Source organism: Bos taurus, chromosome 6 (assembly GCF_002263795.3).
Source record: "Bos taurus isolate L1 Dominette 01449 registration number 42190680 breed Hereford chromosome 6, ARS-UCD2.0, whole genome shotgun sequence".
Lineage (NCBI taxonomy): Eukaryota > Metazoa > Chordata > Mammalia > Artiodactyla > Bovidae > Bos > Bos taurus.
In genome coordinates this window covers 60,350,722-60,370,671 of record NC_037333.1, presented here as the reverse complement: position 1 = coordinate 60,370,671, position 19,950 = coordinate 60,350,722, and the positions used below count along the sequence as shown (strand labels likewise).

Genomic DNA, 19,950 nt, shown 5'->3' with positions numbered 1-19,950 from the left:
TTAGAAGAGCTGAACTGCTGGTTTTCAAAATTTGAAATTACAGCAGGTTCTCATATTTTCAAGGGTTGCTACCTGGGTGGTAGTGGTAAGTAGAACTGCTTAATCACCAGCATCCCCAGAACTCTCTCTGGTTCTAGAGAGTGGCACAGTCATGGGTATCCTCATCTACTCTCCAAAGACAGGCTGTATAGATCTATTATCTGAGAACCCTCACTTTCCTGAGACTCTCTAAACTGAGCCCCCTGACTTTCAAGCCCTACCATCAACCAGCTCCATGCCTGGAACGGGGCAAGTCCCACTCCTTGCCAGACTGGTCTCTGTATACAAGTCCCAGAAAAATACACTTGCTAATCTCAGTCTGCAGCAGCCCAACACTTCTATTCAGATCATACCTAACCATGCCCCCACCCCTGACCAACAAGGAGAGGGGGGCCTTCTTCCTCCATTGTTACCAACGGTTAGGACATCCAGCCCTGAGTCCTACTTCTGTCTCTCGTTGGTCCGTAGGCCCTGCACTTAGAACTTTGTCTGCATCCTGTGTGTCTGGCTACTGCCTCAGCTTTCTCTCCAAGGCTCTGGCTGGGGCTGCACTCATGGTTTTTAGACCGCTACTGCAGTTCATTCCACAATCACACACTCTGCTCCAGAGCTGCCAGATGGAGTCCCATGGGGAAGCCTGACCCTAACCGTCAGACTCCTTCAAATCTACCAGTGGGTCTAATCCCCTGTGGTCAGAGAAGTTAGACAATAACTCGCTTGTCTTGGGTTTTCATCCTACCTACCCAGAGAGAAACATTTGTCCACATTCTCCCTGTTAGCCATTTCCCTCAGCTCACCCCATAGGCTGTCAGCACTCAAAACCCTTTATTTATTTAAAGATGTTCCTGGCCATAATCTGTGCCTCTATGCTGTCTAACCATACTATTTCCCAACCATGGCTCAGATATAGTCTCCACCTCTCCACCTCTAAACAACCCTAACATTCATTAATGTGTTTGTAATGGGTCAATGGTTGGTGCCACTCCACACGTGCGACTCCAACATCTAACTCAACATCTTCATCCAGGTAAGAAACAAAGTCCACGCATGCAGATGTCTCTGGGTCCAGAGTCTTGTCTTCAGGTGAGCCCAGCTAATCCAAAGGCAGGCAAGAGACATCACTCCATGACAGACTCCCTCACATGGTGGAGAGGTGGATGCCTGTAGGAATCTTTGGAGCTGATGTTAGGCAAACAAAAGCTGGTTCCAAAGACCCACTTCAACAGACTTCAGAGAGCATGATGCACATAAATTAGACTGGATTCTGGTGAATCTGTTAACATCAGGAGAGGGTCAAGCCTAGACTCATTGGACAAGCAGGTGCTAGAACACAAGGGAAGTGTGTGGAGCCTGTTTGAGCTTGTCTCTGTGAGATGCTGAACTAATTGTGGTTTACTTAACGGATGAGCTCTGATTTAGACTTTATAAAGAGAAAAACACGTGGTAATGCAAGTAAAGTGTGAGAAGAGGGAAGAGACTCCACAGGAAGGAAGGTATAGAAACAGCAATCAGAGGATATAAATTATTCTTCGAAGAAAGAAGAGCAGTGGAAGGCAGGAAATATCAACACCGATGTGAACTGTGTTGAAACCTACTGCATAATAAATCTACATTTGTATAGTAAATGTAATTTTTTAAAGCACTTTATCTACATTATCCTGTTGAAATTTACAAAAAGCTTATGAAACATGCAAGAGCTGTAAACTTTTTACTACCCTTTTAAAGAGAAGCAAATGAGACGCAAGGAGATTAAATAATTTAAGGTGTGAAGAAAGGACTTGAATCTTTAATTCTCAGGCTCCAACACCCCTGCTCTGTTAACTGTATCACTGGGTCTCAAACAATATTCTCCAAGTCACCAAGAAAAGACTGCATTCTGTGTGATTCTATTTACATAAAGTTCAAGAGAAGGCAAGATAGATAATATGGTGATAGAAATCAGAACAGTGCTTTTGGCACCCCACTCCAGTACTCTTGCCTGGAAAATCCCATGGATGGAGGAGCCTGGTGGGCTGCAGTCCATGGGGTCGATAAGAGTCGGATACAACTGAGCGACTTCACTTTCACTTTTCACTTTCACGCATTGGAGAAGGAAATGGCAACCCATTCCAGTGTTCTTGCCTAGAGAATTCTAGGGACAGGGGAGCCTGGTGGGCTGCCGTCTATGGGGTCTCACAGAGTTGGACACGACTGAGGTGACTTAGCGGCACAGGTAGTTGAGATTGACTGGGAAGAGACATGAGAGAGCTTTCTGATCTATATTTTGATCAGGGTGTAGGTTACATGCATGTACATGTACACTGTTCCCAAAACCCATAAGGTTGTATATTTAGGAGTTCTGCATTTCATGCATATACATTTCAACTCAATAAAATAAAAATAAATATCCTAATCACAGAACCTATTAAATCAATTCAAAACTCTGAAATCTTGATTTGATATTTATGTTCATCCATCTCTAAGTATTAAGGCTACAGTTAATTTCATGTTTAGAATCACTACACAGAAAGTTCTTGACTACACCATCACAGGAGCACTCTATAACAAAGCCCAAATGCAAAGCATAAAAACTGAACACCACAGTTATTTTGTCAACAGCATGAATTAAATATAGTCAAAATACCTCAGGGAAGTAGGTCTACAGAGGAACATCACCTGGCAAGTTTCAAGAGATTGTCAGTAAATAGAAGCACTGCCTTTATTTGGCACAAACTGTTCTTGTTTGGAGGGAATAAGGAGGAGAAAAGCTGCTACTGTTACCACAATTTGGTCTACATCCTTCCAATCACTTAGGCCCAAATTGCTACACTGTAGAAGTTGGTTGGAGCTGAGGAGCAGCTGTCAGATACTCCTTTATCTAGTCTGAAATTGTCATAGTCCCCACCACTCCCTATTACACCAATATGTTATATTTACTGCCTAAGAAGGCAATGGCACTCCACTCCAGTACTCTTGCCTGGAAAATCCCATGGACGGAGGAGCCTGGAAGGCTGCAGTCCATGGGGTCACTAAGAGTCGGACACGACTGAGTGACTTCACTTTCACTTTTCACTTTCATGCATTGGAGAAGGAAATGGCAACCCACTCCAGTGTTCTTGCCTGGAGAATCCCAGGGACGGGGGAGCCTGGTGAGCTGCCATCTATGGGGTCGCACAGAGTCGGACACAACTGAAGTGACTTAGCAGCAGCAGCAGCAGCAACCCACTTAAGTGATTTTTTTTTCCAGATTCAAACTGTGAATGCATTCAAACCTATAGAAGTTTTGCAGATAAACTGAACAGCAATAATGATTTTTCTTGAATAAAACCAACTGAATATAGGCTGTACTTACTCGCAGAGAAGGATTCCATTTTCTAATCCTGTCCGAAAATCTTTATCACCAAAACTTCTGCCGGTTACTTGCTGGAAAAGAAAAGCAGAGAATAATTTTTTTTTTTTTCTTTTTCAATCAGGAAGCTCAATGATTCTTTTTCAAGATATTTCAAGAGACTTTAAATAACTGGTGGCATTCCAGGAATGGGAAAAATCTGTTAGGTCTGAATTTCCTTTCCATGTGTAACTTTGCTTAGCTCAGCTAATCTTAAATAGACCATTTCTTTGAAGTTTTTTCTTATTCAAAACTTTAAAAATATCTGTTCTTCCTGATAAGGATATTACTTTGGTGGTTTGGCCATGATAAGTCAAGGTCACAGCCTCTTTCCTCTTGACCCAACCTACACTTTTAATAAAGCCTGCAGAAAGTACCACATAGGGATAAAGAATCCATTTGTTAAAACATTAAGAGGCAGAGAGGAGGATCCAGAACTTCTAACCTTGAGAGACTAACATCAAGACAGTATGAAAAAAGCCAATATCCATGCTAACATGGTGTGAAAAAGCAAAATAAAAGCTGGGAAAGAGTGAACCGTGTTGAGTACTGATGGCTTTTCTTGATGCCTCTGACACTCAGTAGCCCTTTGGTCTGGGCACCAAGGCATTCATTTTTTTACTCAGTAAATATTTACTGAGCATCTACAATATGCCAGGGAAATATGCATGCTGTAAATCCTAAAGCAACCTCTAAAATAGCAAAATTTTAAAACAAAGCTAATAAGTCAAGAAAGGAGATTAAATGGAATTATTTTTAAAAAAATACCCTAACAATAATAAATAAAAAAGGGAAAGGGAATACAGAAAAGATGGAATAAATAGAAAACAAATATCAATATTATAGACTTAAACCTAACCATATCAATCAGAGCATTAAATGTAAATGGTGTAAACACCCCCAAGTAAAAGAAAGATTGCATTAATAAAGCAAGACCCAACTATGTGATGCCTACAAGTAACACACTTGAAATAGAAAGATGTGAATAGGTTAAAAAAGGGATAGAATAAGATATACCATGCTAACACTAATCAAAAGAAAGCAATAGTGGTTATATCAACTTCTAAAACAAAGAATGGGCTTCCCTGGTGGCTCAGAGGTTAAAGAGTCCACCTGCCAATGCAGGAGACTCAGGTTCGATCCCTGGGTCTGGAAGATCCCATAGGGAAGGAAATGGCAACCCACTCCAGTATTCTTGCCTGGGAAATCCTATGGACAGAGGAGCCTGGTGGACTCCAGTCCATGGGGTCACAAAGAGTCAGACACAACTTAGCAACTAAATAACAACAGAATAAAGAATAATACCAGAACAGAGAAAGTCATTTCATAGGGACAAAATGTTTAGGTCATCAGAGAGATAATTCTAAACATTTTTACACCAAATTAAAAAATAAAAAAGCTTCAAGATAGACACAAACCAAATCAGATAGATCTATAAGGAGAAATAAATAAAGTCACAACTAGAGTCAGAGATTTAATATCTGTCTTCAATAATTGATAGAATAAGCAGACAGGAAATCAATAAGGATATAGAAGGCTTAAACAACACTATCAACCAAATTGACTTAACTGACATTTCTAAAATATTCCACCCTACAACAGCAGAATAAACATTATTCCTCTTAAGTTCATAATAAACATGTATTGAAGTAGACCAAATTTTGTGTCAGAAAACAATTCCCCACAAACTTAAAATGAATTAATTAGAAATTAATAACAAACATCTTTAACCCCAATATTTTAAACTAAGTAATACAATTCTAAACAACCTATTGTTCAAAGAAGAAATACAAAGAAATTAGAATGTATTTTGTAGTGAAAGAATATGGCAAAATAAAAAATGTATGGAAAGACTCTAAGGCAGTATATGGGGAAAATATATTTTAAAAAAGATCTCAAATCATTGACTTCTGCTCCTATCTCTTGAAAATTGAGCCCAAATTAAGTAGAAAAAAGGAAAAATTCTATCAAAGTTGAAATCAATCAAGTAGAAAACCAAAAAGTAATAGAGGAAAAAATCAGTGAAATAAAAAGTTGGTTATTTGAGATCAACAAAATTGATAAAACTTTAGCTAATAAAATTGATAACCTTTGGTATTTAGCCAAAAAAGAAAGACACAAATTACCAACATCAGAAATGACATGATATCATTACAGATTCTATAGACACTAAAAGGATAACTAAGAAATATTATAAATCTGTGCCAATAAGTTCACCAACTTAGATGAATTGGATAAATACATTCTTTGACACAAACAACCCTAGACCAGTCCAAAAAAAAATAAAATAAAATAACCCTCCCAAACAAAAATGCCAGGTCCAGAAGGCTTAACTGGTAAATTACAGCAAATACTTAAGAAAGAAATAATGCAACTCTATATACACTCTTGGAGACAACTGAAAAGGAAATAATACTTTCCAATATGGGTGGCTCATAAACCATCTAAAAATTCCTATGTACTACTTAAAATTATTTTGCATGTGATGCACAGCCACTAAAAAATTTCAAGTAGAGTTGGTTTAATAGTCTAACGTCAGCCTGCTAATCAAGATGTAGTCTGAGTAAATTCAATTTCCTAGACTTCTAATTGTAAAAGAAAGAGTAGGCACCATGCATTTGGAGGAAGGTGCTCATTTCCACTTCTGTTCCTCCTCCTCTGCCTCCTTCCCCCATCTCCTGTGTCCATTAGGTCCCCGTATAACCATGACACTGCTCTCCACTGGCCCAAACGCCATCCATTCTTCCAAGTCCAGGTTATTTAGTGTAGAGGCACCTGGACCTTTGTTAGGAGGGTCAACAGCTGAATAGACTCAAGAAATTCAACAAGGTTGTGCCACTGAAAAGTCTGGTCCTGAGACCAGTAGGGACAGCAGCATCTTCGTTTGGAATTAATGTTAGACATACAGGCTCTCAGTTCTTCCACTGTCTCCAAGACCTACTTAACAAGCATTTAAAAAACATCCCCATGTGACTCATATGTAAAGTAATTTTTACAAAGCCCTGACCTTGTATATTAAGTAAGTCCGAAGTTCATACTCAGAAATGGAGGACATCTCATTGGAATCAGGATTTTGGATGACCTGTCTCAATGACCCATCTTAGCAACATCTTTATGATGCATTTACAATGTCACACATTGCATATTTTAACAATAAAGACTATCAATTACCGTTCTCTTTGTAATAGCATAAGCCATTGCTTTTTTTTTTTTTTCAAAAAAGCAAAATAACTACCAAGAATCAGCCACCATTTCCAACAGACCATGAGCAGGGGAAATGAAAAGTGACTGCCAAACTCTTCACTAATCTCCCCACCTGGACCCTGACTGACAGGGGACTCTCAGTAACCTTGCAGACAAGGCACTGGCCAAGCCATCAGCCTGTGATCACTCTCCAAGGACACATAACAGTATGGGAAGATTAATAGAGCCCTTAAAAGATGGAGATCTGGGACATGTAGTGGGTGAGAAGAGAGCCCAGGTTCAGAAGCATTCAGGGGCTAAGAGGGGAAAAGAAGCATGCAATGTCAACAGTACTTTCCCACCCCACCAAATCTTGCTCTTCACACCTTGCTGATCCTCACTGACCTACCAATTAGTCCTTGCAACTCTACCCTTGCAGTTGTTCAGCTTAGTCATACGTGACCCCAATCTTTCATACCCAATCATACCCAGTAACAAACCCTGTTGATTCACCCTTCAGAATTTAGCCAGAATCCAACCATGTCTACCACCTTACTCTGAGTCATCATCATCTTACACCTCAATGAGAGTCTCAATTGGCTCACTGCTTCCATCCTTGCCTTCTTCCATCTATTCTCAACCCAGCAGCCAGAGTAATCCTGTCAAGTTAGGGCATGTCACTACTCCATTCAACCTCCACTCCATATTTCGCCATCTCACTCACAGTAAAAGCCAAAGTTTCTACAGTTTTATCTGAAGGTATTCAACATGAAAACAAACAAAGGGGAGAAAAACCCTAAAAAGGGAGCATGGACGAAGCTATTGAACACTACCATTATTTTAAGGGTGGATATAATGAACTTGCATACATCTCCCTCATTCATGGGGGTCCTCAGAAGTACTTATGGTGACAATTACATCACCAACTAAGCCCAGTAAGCCTTTCAGTTCAGTTCAGTCACTCAGTTGTGTCCAACTCTTTGCAACCCCTTGAATCGCAGCACGCCAGGCCTCCCTGTCTATCACCAACTCCCGGAGTTCACTGAGACTCACGTCCATCGAGTCAGTGATACCATCCAGCCATCTCATCCTCTGTTGTCCCCTTCTCCTCCTGCCCCTAAACCCTCCCAGCATCAGAGTCTTTTCCAATGAGTCAACTCTTCACATCAGATCAGATCAGATCAGATCAGTCGCTCAGTTGTGTCCAACTCTTTGCAACCCCATGAATCACAGCACGCCAGGCCTCCCTGTCCATCACCAATTCCCGGAGTTCACTCAAACTCACGTCCATCGAGTCAGTGATGCCATCCAGTCATCTCATCCTCTGTCGTCCCCTTCTCCTCTTGCCCCCAATCCCTCCCAGCATCAGAGTCTTTTCCAATGAGTCAACTCTTCGCATGAGGTGGCCAAAGTACTGGAGTTTCAGCTTTAGTATCATTCCTTCCAAAGAAATCCCAGGGCTGATCTCCTTCAGAATGGACTGGTTGGATCTCCTTGCAGTCCAAGAGACTCTCAAGAGTCTTTTCAGGAGAACCCAATGCCAGATTTTTCCCTACTTTATGGTTTAGAATTAATTCACTTTCATCACTAACCAAAATATTTGTTGGATGGACATGCTTTGTCAGACTGAAATAGTCTATGAATGGATAACATACCAAAACCTTGATACTTTTAGAGGATAAGAATCACTTTCTTCTACCAAAAGCAGAAGCAAGAGGATTTCGTGACATATCAGCACACTCTTTTATGCAAGTAATTATTGGTAATAAGCTCATCTGTACTCAATTTCCTTCCCATACAACTAAAAGGTAATTACATCTCTGAGTTTGTCCATGTCAATGCTCTAAACCATTCAAATAACTAAAATTTGGAGGAGTTCAAAATAAACAGTCTAATACAGAAAAGCACATGATTTTATAGTAACATTTTTATGATGTGTTTATAATTTAACACACTATATGTCATAAAGCCATATTTTGTTAGTTACTTTGTTTCCATCGTTATTAAGCAGTTGCCACGAACAATCAAAGACTGCCGAGAATCAGTCTTTCATCTTGATCATTACCATTTATACAAATTGTATTACCGAAATATTAAATATTCAGGATTTTTGAAAGCAATCTGGTGGACAAACTGTAGTCCACTAATAAATTGCAGGTCTGATTTTAAATAAATGCTGAAAACCCTATTATGGTAATCTTAAGAAGAGATTCTATTGGCTGGCAAAGTAATGGTGCCTGAATTCAAGAAATGGGAGAAAAATACAAAATTTACTATATTTGGACTTAATCTTTGGAAGACAGGGACATTTTATCTAAATTATTGTACAAAAACAGGTTTGATTTCCTCCTACTAATGGTAAATGAAAATCACATCTCTTTAATTCACTGGAGATTATTTGCAGTTCATTATGCTCACTTCCCTTCTGAGAATATTTGACATATTTAACAAAAAGAGTATCTCATTTTAAACCTAAAAAAACAAAGCAGAATAGAATTGCTCTTATTTTTCACATTTACTGAGAAATAAATCCACTGCTATTTCTGTTACCTTAATAGGGTTGCTAGAAAAATCAAATAAAAATCCTATGGAAACTCTTTGTAAACCTTCTCAAGTCATTCTTATCTCAGCCAGAATTAGCAATCAACTGACAATCATCTACCAAATACCTACCACACGCTAGATAATATAAGAGGTGTGAGTGAGATCAAAATAACAAGATTTGGACCCTATTCAGTAAGAAGCCACAGTCCACAAGGAAAGATAAAGCATTACAAAACAGTAGCTGGTATTAGAGGGAAAATATGGGCAAGAGCATGGAGCAAGCAATTAACACGAACTGCACAACTAAAGAAAATTATTTATGAAGTTATGAATGCTAATAGTTCACACTCAAATAGCAATTTCCTTAGGCTCTCTCTGTTCTAAATGTGTGCCACATATGAATTTCTTTAATCCTTATAATAGCCCTATGAGGTAAATCTGATTTTTATCACTTCCATCTTAAAGTCAAGGAAACCTACACACAGAGGTTAAGTAACTTGGCCAAGGACACAAAATTAGTAACCAGCAGAGCCAAGATTTAACCTCAGATAGTGCCTGCAGAGTTCACACTCCTACACACAGCTGATTCTGTACAGAGTCTGAGCAAAGAGAGGAACTCTGTCTGCCTGAGACAGTCCAGGAAAGCCTTTTAGGAGCTGGCACATGAGAAGGTCCCAGTGCAGGAGAAAGGATCCCTCAGAGGAAGGAGATGAATAGGGCATCCCAGGCAAACACAAAGACCTGTACAAAGGTTTATTTGAACAAAGAGGAAAAGTCCTGAGGGCTGAGACCAGGGGCAGGAAGGTAGGGAGGGGAGGGTGGTACGAGATGAGGTGCCACAATAGACATAGCCCAGGTGGTAAAGGACCTGCATGTCAGAACTATGGGTTGAACTTGAACCTGAAACAACAAAGGCATCCGAGAAGATGTGGGGAGGGAAAGGTACTCTGGCAGTCAGTCTCCCTACTTCCCACTAGTTCCCCATTCCTAAGGAGACAGTACAAGAGTGACCTCCTTGTGGACTCTCCCACCTGCATTTTACAGTTTATGACCTTGTTTGTTGAATCACAGTGAGGTTAAGACCATCTAGCCAGACTTTCCTTTAGGACCACCACCCCTCACTGCCCCCTCCACAACATTTCTTTATAGACCATATCTATTCATATCATTTCATCTTTTTCTGCCCTCTCAAAAGAAACAAATACACTTTCTCTTTCCTCTGTGAAAGATCTGAATCCCCTTTCTTCCTATCCGTAGGTGCTACCTTTACCCGTCAGTCCACAGCATCTTTCATCTCTGTGCTAATAGCATAATGATTTCCCACTTCTCCTAAAACACCTAATTTAATGCAGCTTCATTTTTCCCCTTCCTTTCACTGTCCAAACCCCTACATGAGTATCCTGTTCCTATTACTCTTGTCATCATAGCTCATCCACCTGTCCTCTCTGAATTCACTGAGAATTCTTAAAGGGTTAAGAGAGGAAATCTGCAAATTTAACTGAGCTCCACTAGTACAAGCTAAATCATAAGGAGATTAATGAACTTCCGCCAACCCTCAGCTTCCCTACCTACAAAGTGATAATTATACCTCCTCCAAATGCATGAAGAGTAAATGAATTACGTAAGAGTAGATAAATGAGTGTATGCCAAACCCTTCCCACAGTGCCTAATCCATAAAAAGAGTTCAAGAAACTTCATTGTCAATATTGGCCACAATATTGGAATCACCATAGATCTCATTTATGATTTCTCTCTTTCCAGTGCTTTTTTGCAGATCTTTCCTCCCTGATCTTAAATGATGCCATGCTTTACTGGTTCTCCTCTTAAATTCTAATATCACCATACTGTCTAACCCAACAGACATTGTCTCCTCTGATCTGAATCAAGGTCTCAGCATCATGGCAGTCAACCATTCCTTCCTTTTGAGATCACTTGCCTCTCCTAGGACTGCCCACTACCAGATACTCCTGATTTTCCTCCTGACTCTTTCAATAAACATTCCTTTCTCTGTTGCCTTAAGTCATTCTACTTCATTCATTTACTAAGTGTAAAACGTGGTTCTTTTTTTCCTTTCTTCACCTTTCCTTTGTTCTCTCTATAGCCACAAAAGCTTCTTTTCCCTGGGCAGCCCCAGGTCTTTAAATATCTCACATATGGTAACTCTTTCACTTTTATGAGCTTAAATATCTTGCCTCTAAGCATCTTGCATATGATAACACGTTTTTATGTGTAGCATTCACCCTTCTCCTCTAAAGCTCAGAATCAAATATCCAATTTCTTACTTAACATATCCACTTGGGTACGTAATAAATATTTCACACTTAACAAGACCAAAACAAAATTCATGACATCTGTCCTCTGATCCAACCTGTTCCACCTCTGGTTTCCTACATATCAATGAATGGCACCACTATTTCCCATCACCAGGAACTTACAGACACATTCAAACCATCAAGAAGAGCAATGTTTCTCTCTCCAAAATGCACTTGAGATCTATCCTTTACCCTCCATCTCTACACTACACACTAGCATAAGCCTCCATCACCTCTCAGCAAACAAACACCAGCTTCCTTTCTAGCCTTCCCACACAGCACCCAGAAATCTTCTTATAGATCAATCCCATGTGCCTTTTTTCTACACCAGAATAAGTCCAAGTTATATACATAAGCTCTTCATTTTAAAGACGAGAAAAAATAAAGTCCTGCAAATTAAATGACTTGCTCAAGGTCAGAAGCTAGCTATCAGTAAGGATGAAACTAGAACCATACCTCCCTTCACCCAGGCCAGGGCTTCACTACCCCACACCACTGCCTTCTGAAGGCATATATTCTAATGACAATGACATTGCTACACTCTCTTTAATAACAATAATGCCTGACATCTATTCAGCTTGGGTTGGCAACAAACCAGCACAGAAGTCCAGGCCTGAGGTTATTTAATCAACATTATCAGACTGTGATCCTCTCCAGCACTAGCTCTGAGTGTTTAATGTTGAGGATAATAAAATGCAATCTGCAGAATCCATTTATATTTTCATCATGTCATCAGAAACCCAGAAGGCACTGTTTATAGCCACAGATTGACAGACTCCACTAAAAAAATCTAATTAAGAATACAAGAAATGCTCCAAAGCACTCTGGGAGCATTAAATCCTCCGATCTCACCATTGTGCGCTCTCAACACAGAAAATGGGTCAGTCCGGGAACATGTGAGTGGGTTTAGTAGTGAGTGTCTCTGCACATCCTCAGGCTGTTCTTACCTTCCAAGGAAACGGAACAGATACTGCAAAGAAAAACAAACAACCCAGGTGCTTTAACACAACAGAAAGGATTAGCAATCAAAATGAGAGCAAAGAAAGAGTCCTGAAAAACTATGGGCAAGTGGAGTGCTTCTGGGCTATCTGTGTTGTTTCCATTTCAAGGAGCAGAGATAAGCTTCAGCCACAGGGTGGTTTTTACCTGGGTATCAACATGCTCATTAAATAAACACTTCAATTCTTGGCTAATTTTGACAGATCTGTATATGAAACTGCCATCTGGTCCTCAGCACAGGCAAATCTGTGTTTGGCAAGTCTTGTGTTAGTTGGTCAGTTGTGTCTGACTCTTTGTGACCCTGTGGACTGTAGCCCACCAGGCTCCTCTGTCCATTGAATTCTCCAGGTAAAAATGCAGGCAGATTCTTTACTGTCTGAGCCACCGGGGAAGGTCTGGGTCTCAAACTCAGATCTGACAGTTTGGAGCTATGTGACACTGGGCACATGGCTCCATTTCCCTGAGCTTGCTCCATCATCTTTAAACGACTGTTGTAGAAATCTGTTTTACACAGTTGTTAGAAATCATGATTAGAAACCATCTAATAGGACATTTACTACTGACTGGAAGTTCTGGTACATTTTTTCCCCCTAAGGGATGAGAAAAAAATCCATGCTGGAGAGCATAAACCAGGTGGTTGCAATTTTTTTTCAGAAATCCTGCTCAAGAGAAAGTTGAGTATCGTTGAGGCAGACTTGCTGGCTCACATATGGATCTGGGTTTGTGAGTGCTGGGTACAAAATCCCACAATGTGACCGATGCTTACAGACACCATTGGATTAAATGAGACCATGAGGAAACAACTGGGCAAATCCAGAAAAAATGACACATTAGATAAGAAAACCGACCCTTGAAAAGTCAACGTCTCGAAGAAGAGGGGAGAGTTGAGACTGAAGAAACATGACAACCAACTGTATGCATCTTAATGAAATTCTAGTTTAGAAAAAGATTTTTAGGTGATATTTTGGGCACAATTGGGGAAATCTGAGTATATATTAGTCATTTGACATTAGTCGTTTGGCATTATTTCACAGGATTAAGAGTGACAATGGCATGTTGGTTCTGTAGAACGCTCTTATACTTCGGAGAAGTGCACTAAAGGATTCAGAGGGAAAGGGGTCTGATGTCTACAATTTATTTTGAAAAGGCTGAAAAAATACTAGGAGGACGTATGAACTGTGTGTGTGTAAGAAGTAAATATAGGACCTCCCTGGTGGTCCACAGGTTAAGAATCCACCTGCCAATTCAGGGGTCACAGATGGGTTCCATCCCTGGTCCAGGAAGATCCCGCACGCTGCAGGGTAACTGAGCCCATGTGCCACATCTACTGAAGCCCACACACCCAAGAGCTCATGCTTTGTAACAAGAGAAACCACTGCAACGAGAAGCCTGCACCCCACAACTAGAGAGGAGCCCCTGCTCACCACAGCTAGAGAAAGCCCATGCAGTAACAAAGACCCAATGCAACCAAAAATAAATGAATAAATTACAAAATTATAAAAAAGGAGTAAATATAGAAAATGTTAACAATTACTGAAGCTGGGTAGTGGGTACATGGTCTCTTTAACCAAACAACTTTCCTTCCTTCCTTCTTTCCTTCCTTTCCCTCTCTCTCTCATGTTTCAAAATATTCATAATAAAATGTTATCTGGAGCTAGGGCTGAAAGCCATTCAGCAGTCCAAGGAAAGTACTCAAGTCAAAAACCTATCTGGTACCCCCTCGTTTGTTACTTGGAACACTTTTCCGTATTTGTTTTCACTGATGACAGTCACTTATCAGTTCACTATCAGTCACTTCATATCTGTCCAGTCCACTGCCTCACCTGCTCACTAACTCAGAAATGGTTCTTGCCAGTCTTCAAACCAACATGACGTTTGTACTGAGGATGGGAAGGAAGAGGGGTCAAGCCCCTGGGCTTCCTGATTTGGGGCAAAGAATGGAACTATAGGCTCTGCCAAGTACACACAGTCCTGTGACAGTTGTAGAGCTGTCTGAAGAACTGATCACTTTCACCACTTGATATTCTAATAACTGAATAATTTTTAGCTAAGAATCCAAAGTAACCACAAAGCTGTTGTGTTTCAACAGTACTTGGTATTTTAAAACACATCAAAGTCAAGTTAGCAAACTACTAGAATTCACCCAAACAAGTTATTCGATTACCAAAGGAAAATAAAACATGGTGAAATGCTCATTATGCAGACAGAATGATCACATTTCAAACAGCCTGTCCTTTTAAAAGTTGGCATGACCTGGGCAACACAACTATTAAAAAAAAAAAAAAAGCAAGGAAGAATAAAATGAGAAAGTGACTTTCAGAAGGAAAGAAGGAATTACCAATGGGAGGGAGTCCAGGAGGGGCTTCCAGGGTGACAAAATTCTACTTCTTGATTTGGCTCTCCTTGATACAGTGATTCCAAGACTGTCCACTTCAATAACAAACGAAGCCATGAATTCATGAGGTTTTCTGTAATTGTGTTATACTTTACAATTACAAAGATTTTAAAGGGAGGACTGGGGATAGAGGTGCTGACCTCCACAGTGGCTCAATCTCTCTTTCTTTTTTTTCTTTTGTTAGAAACAAAATCCACTTTCCATTTTGTTAAACTCAGAAAAGTCTCTGTAGTCAGAAAATGCCACTTGTAAAAGGTGGTATTTTCATTCAAATATAATAGAAATACACCTCTACTTAACACTATTCCTCAGGTCCACTTATTAAAATGGTGGCTGGCACCATGAAAACCAGTACAGAGTTCCTGAAGAAAACAAAAAATCAAGTTACCATATGATCCAGCAATCCTACTCCTAGGCATATATCCAGAAAAGATGAACACTCCAACCTGAAGAGATATATGCACCCTAATGTTCACAGAAGCACCATTTACAACAGCCGAGACGTGGAAGCAAACTAAACGTCCATTGACAGAGGAATGGATAAGGAAGACGTCACACACACACACACACACACACACACACACACTGGACTGTTACTCATCCATAAAAGAATGAAATTCTGCAACTAGGAGTAACATGGATGGACCTAGAGATTATTGACTGAGTGAAGTAAGCCAAATAGAGAAGAGACAAATATCATATGGTGTCATTTATACATGGAATCTAAAAAATAATGCAAATGGACTTATTTAAAAAACACAAACAGACTTGCAGAACTAGATAACAAACTTATGGTCACCAAAGGTGGTAAGGTGGAGAACGAATAAATTAGGAGTACAGGGTTAATGGCACCCCACTCCAGTACTCTTGCCTGGAAAATCCCATGGATGGAAGAGCCTGGTAGGCTGCAGTCCATGGGGTCGCTAAGAGTCGGACACAACTGAACGATTTCATTTTCACTTTTCACTTTCATGCATTGGAGAAGGAAATGGCAACCCACTCCAGTGTTCTTGCCTGGAGAATCCCAGGAACGGGGGAGCCTGGTGGGCTGCTGTCTCTGGGGCCGCACAGAGTCAGCCACGACTGAAGCGACTTAGCAGCACAGGGTTAACAGACACACACCACTACATAAAAAATAGATGAACAAGGATTTACTGTATAGCACAGGGAACTGCACTCAACATCTTGTAATAACCTATAATGGAAAAGAATCAGAAAATGTAGATATGTATAACTGAATCACTTTGCTGTAAACCTGAGACTAACACAATGTTGTAAATAACTCTAGTTCAACAACAACAAAAAAAGTGGTGGCTGAGATCCACACATGCCTAACATAGCATATTTTAAAAACAAACATTTGAATATCAGACAAAGGAGTCAGTATACTATTGAGCTTTGGAAAATAAAGAATGCATCATCTTCTGAGATTTTACAATTTGAATAGTTCTAGGCAGACACGTGAGGCTAGGAACAGCCACACTGCCCCTGTCCCTATCTTCCATCAATAGTTCTACTATTTAAATCCCATGGTCGTCTAGAGACACCTAGTCAGGATTGGTAGGAGGCTGAAAGTCCAGACAACTGGGTTCTAGCCACAGCTCTTTAATAACCAAGGGCTTCCAGCGAATCTCCAAGTCTAAGATAAGTCTGCACAAATCTACAGATTCTCTGAACCCTGTTCCACCCTAACCACTCTACCTAGAAGTTTTGTTTGCTTGTTTGTTTTGGAGTATGATGCAGAATTCAACTTTATTATACATGTTACAGAATAAAACAGAAATGTGCAGGTATTTTTTACACTGAAATCATTTGTTACCTTAGATGTCCTTTAACATAAAAATATGAGGGTGATGTGTCATGATTATAAGATAAAACCCACATTTTAAAATCGTTACTGTGCCACCAATCATTCATTCACCTTTTGGCATTAATTTGGTAAATTTAATGCTTAATGCTAAGTGTGCAACTCCCTGCCACTGATATTCATGTATTTTTCGGTTTGGGGTGGTTTTTTTAATATATTTTTAAATTAATTTTATTAGATAGAGTTGCTTACAATGTTGTGTTAGTTTCTACCATACAGCAAAGTAAATCAATTATAGATATATATATATATATGCACACACCTGTGTGTGTGTGTGTGTGTGTGTCTGTGTGTGTGTGTGTGTGTATATACACACCTCCCCTCTTTTTTGGATTTCCTTTCCATTTAGGTCACCACAGAGCACTGAGTAGGGTTCCCTGAGCTATATAGTAGGTCCTCACCTTGAAGGTTTGATGATAATAGTAACAGCAGCTTTTATTGAACCTTAATTGACTCACTCACTTCTCAGTTCCCTGCTGTGGTTATAAGAGACACGGCGGCTGGTTTCACAGTTGTGCCCTGAACAAAGGTGCCCAGCTGAGGAGACAAGTTGGAGCTAAAAGCCAGCCTGAGTTCTCTCTGTCAAACTACACAAACTCTCGTCATGGAAAAGTCCTGTTTTCCTAATTCATATAAAGCCACTGTCTGTACTCAAGCTCAAAGAGTCCACCCATGATATCTTTTTGAGTTTATACAAAGGTGTTCAATGGGCTATCAGAGGCCCCAACAGAAGTATTATTATTAGCTCTGTTTTCCAGATGGAGAAATTCAAGTATAGACCATGAAGTAACTGGCCTAATTTCACATTGGTGGCGGAGCCAGGACTCTAAGCTGGGCAATCTGGTTCCCAACCCACGTTCCTAAACAGAAGGCTATGCTGCCCAAATATGCCTGTGTCCATTGAGCTGTAAATAAAGATCTAACTTCCTACTGCCTATGCAATCTCTTCTCTTCAATGTGATTTTTCCTCAAAAAGTGGAAAAAGAACATAAACCCTCAAAACCACAGAAATGCCCAAATGTCTGCCCACATATTGTCGATTCATTCGACACCACGGGGCGAAATCATAGAAATCTCTGTGATGTCACTGGACTTTAATCTCTGTATTTAAAAAATCATCACACATAGCCAAAGAATCCAACTGGAAAGAACCCTATATACAACTTGATCCTCTATGGGATAAAAAATAAACACCCACTGATGGGGAGTGAACGGGACTAGAAGGAAGACAAGATGCTTCATTTGAGACCATGAGGCATTTCAGAACAAAATATTTCCCTACCTATCTTCCTCTGGTTCTTTAAACTTACACATAATGTATTATGGCAGGAAATCTGTTCTTTTGGCTGCTTTGTGATGAAGACAGCAGGTGGTAATCCCAGCCAACTGAAGTATTGTTTGTTGCTGGGCCTCACTGACACTTCAGTGTGGCGGCTGACCTCACTGAGGGAGCAGTGCCATATTGGTTTCTACTGGAGTGAATACAGCTCAGAATCTGTATTTAGCTCTCCTTACACAATTTTTCCTCCATAAACACTGCACATCACCAAAGAAGGAGTCCTGTCTTCCAGGTGTTACAAAGAGCACAAGAAAACAGTACACTGCCATAGCACTCTAGGTAACTTACAGCAAAAACAAGGCTATTTGTTATACAGCTAGTAGGTGAGATCCACATTTAACCAAAAACAAAACCAAACAGAACCCTCTGCCCACACATCATCTTGAAAAACTTCACTAATCAAAAGTGAAGAAAGAGGGAAAAAAGGGAAAACGGCATACAAAAGTAACTGTGTGGTTGTTAGAACAGGCAATCTGCTCTAGGAAAGTCCTTGGTTATATTTTTCAAACTCCTTATAATTAAGTCGTCCTGCGAGATGGCCTAGAACCAATGGTGTTCTACTAAATGCTTAACAACTGGTTCTCAGGAGATGGGGAGGAGAGAAGAGCTGATCTCCATGGTGTAAACATTCCCACCCTTGCGGATTTCCAGCTCAGTTGATGTTACTGAACACACAGTGAGGAGGAAATGGACACAGTCTTCTCTCTTGAGCCATATGAGCTGGCTCCTGAATACCACCATGAACTCACATTCTGCATCATATACACATCATGAGGCTAATTGCTAACTTAATTGTGGTGTTTTACATGTATCACTATTTCTATGACACTGGAAAATTAACAAGTAACAATGGAAAGCAAAACATATAACTGTATCAATGTTCCTAAACTTTCTCACACCCTTGTTCATAAACAGTCAACATCTTACAGAAAGATACAACTATTCAATGCCAAGATGATATAAATCTATTGTCCTTTCAGAGAGCTGTTTCTGATTTCTGGCTATAGGTAGGCAATCAGAAAGCAAAAGGAATTCACTGAATTCCCAAAAATTGGAGCAGTAATAATAATCCAAAGAATAGGCCTTTCCCAATTTAAAATGAAATATAAAAAGTTTACCTTTGCCCTAAATATGTCCTGGCTGTGGAACATACTCATGTTCTTGAAAGCCTGTATTCTCTCGAGTCCTGTATTTACAGACATACTTCCTTCCCCTACTTATCAGTGCTATGCTCAGTCGCTCAGTTGTGTCTGACTCTTTGCAACACCATGGACTGTAGCCCGCCAGGTTCATCTGTCCATGAAATTTTCCAAGCAAGAAGACTGGAGCAGGTGGCCATTTCCTCCTCCAGGGGCTCTTCCTGACTCAGGGATCAAACCTGCGTCTCCTGCGTCTTCTGCATTGAAGGCAGATTCTTTACTGCTGAACCACCAGGGAAACCCCTCCACCCTTCTAAGAGGACCAACAATAATATTTAATAGTATAGCTAATAACTACCTCCAAGATACAATGTTTAATAAATTTGTGGACAGTTATCTAGATTGGAGCAACCCTTTAGAAGACAAAGGGGAAAATACACTCCACACTCTGCTTCTAATCTAAGGACACAAACTATCCAGACAGGAGTGTTGACCACACTGCTCTGGAGAACTAGCAAAGCAGACCCGCTGCCATTCAGCCACTGACTGACACAGAGAGCTGTTGTTTGTACAAGGAAGAGAGGGAGGACTGGTGCTGTTGGCCACAATCAACAGCTCTGTTCTTTCTTTTTTTAAATTGCTAGAACACCTGCTGCCTCACTCTCTTCAGCCTCATCCATTATGCAGCATGTTGATGGTGACGGGACCAGGACACGCCACTGCACACAATGACTGACCTGAGAAGGACACACCATGACAGCCCACG

General features: G+C 40.3%; 1 protein-coding gene across 21 annotated transcripts in view; it reads right to left on the bottom strand.

Moving 5' to 3' along the window:
- LIMCH1 (LIM and calponin homology domains 1) overlaps positions 1 to 19,950 on the bottom strand; it is a 351,668-nt gene that overhangs the window by 205,095 nt on the left and 126,623 nt on the right. For all 21 annotated transcript variants that reach the window (XM_015471586.3, XM_015471590.3, XM_024993553.2 and 18 more), the window contains exon 2: positions 3,371 to 3,441. In XM_015471586.3, coding sequence (XP_015327072.2) covers positions 3,371 to 3,441 — 71 coding nt within the window. The remainder of the gene's footprint in view (positions 1 to 3,370; positions 3,442 to 19,950) is intronic.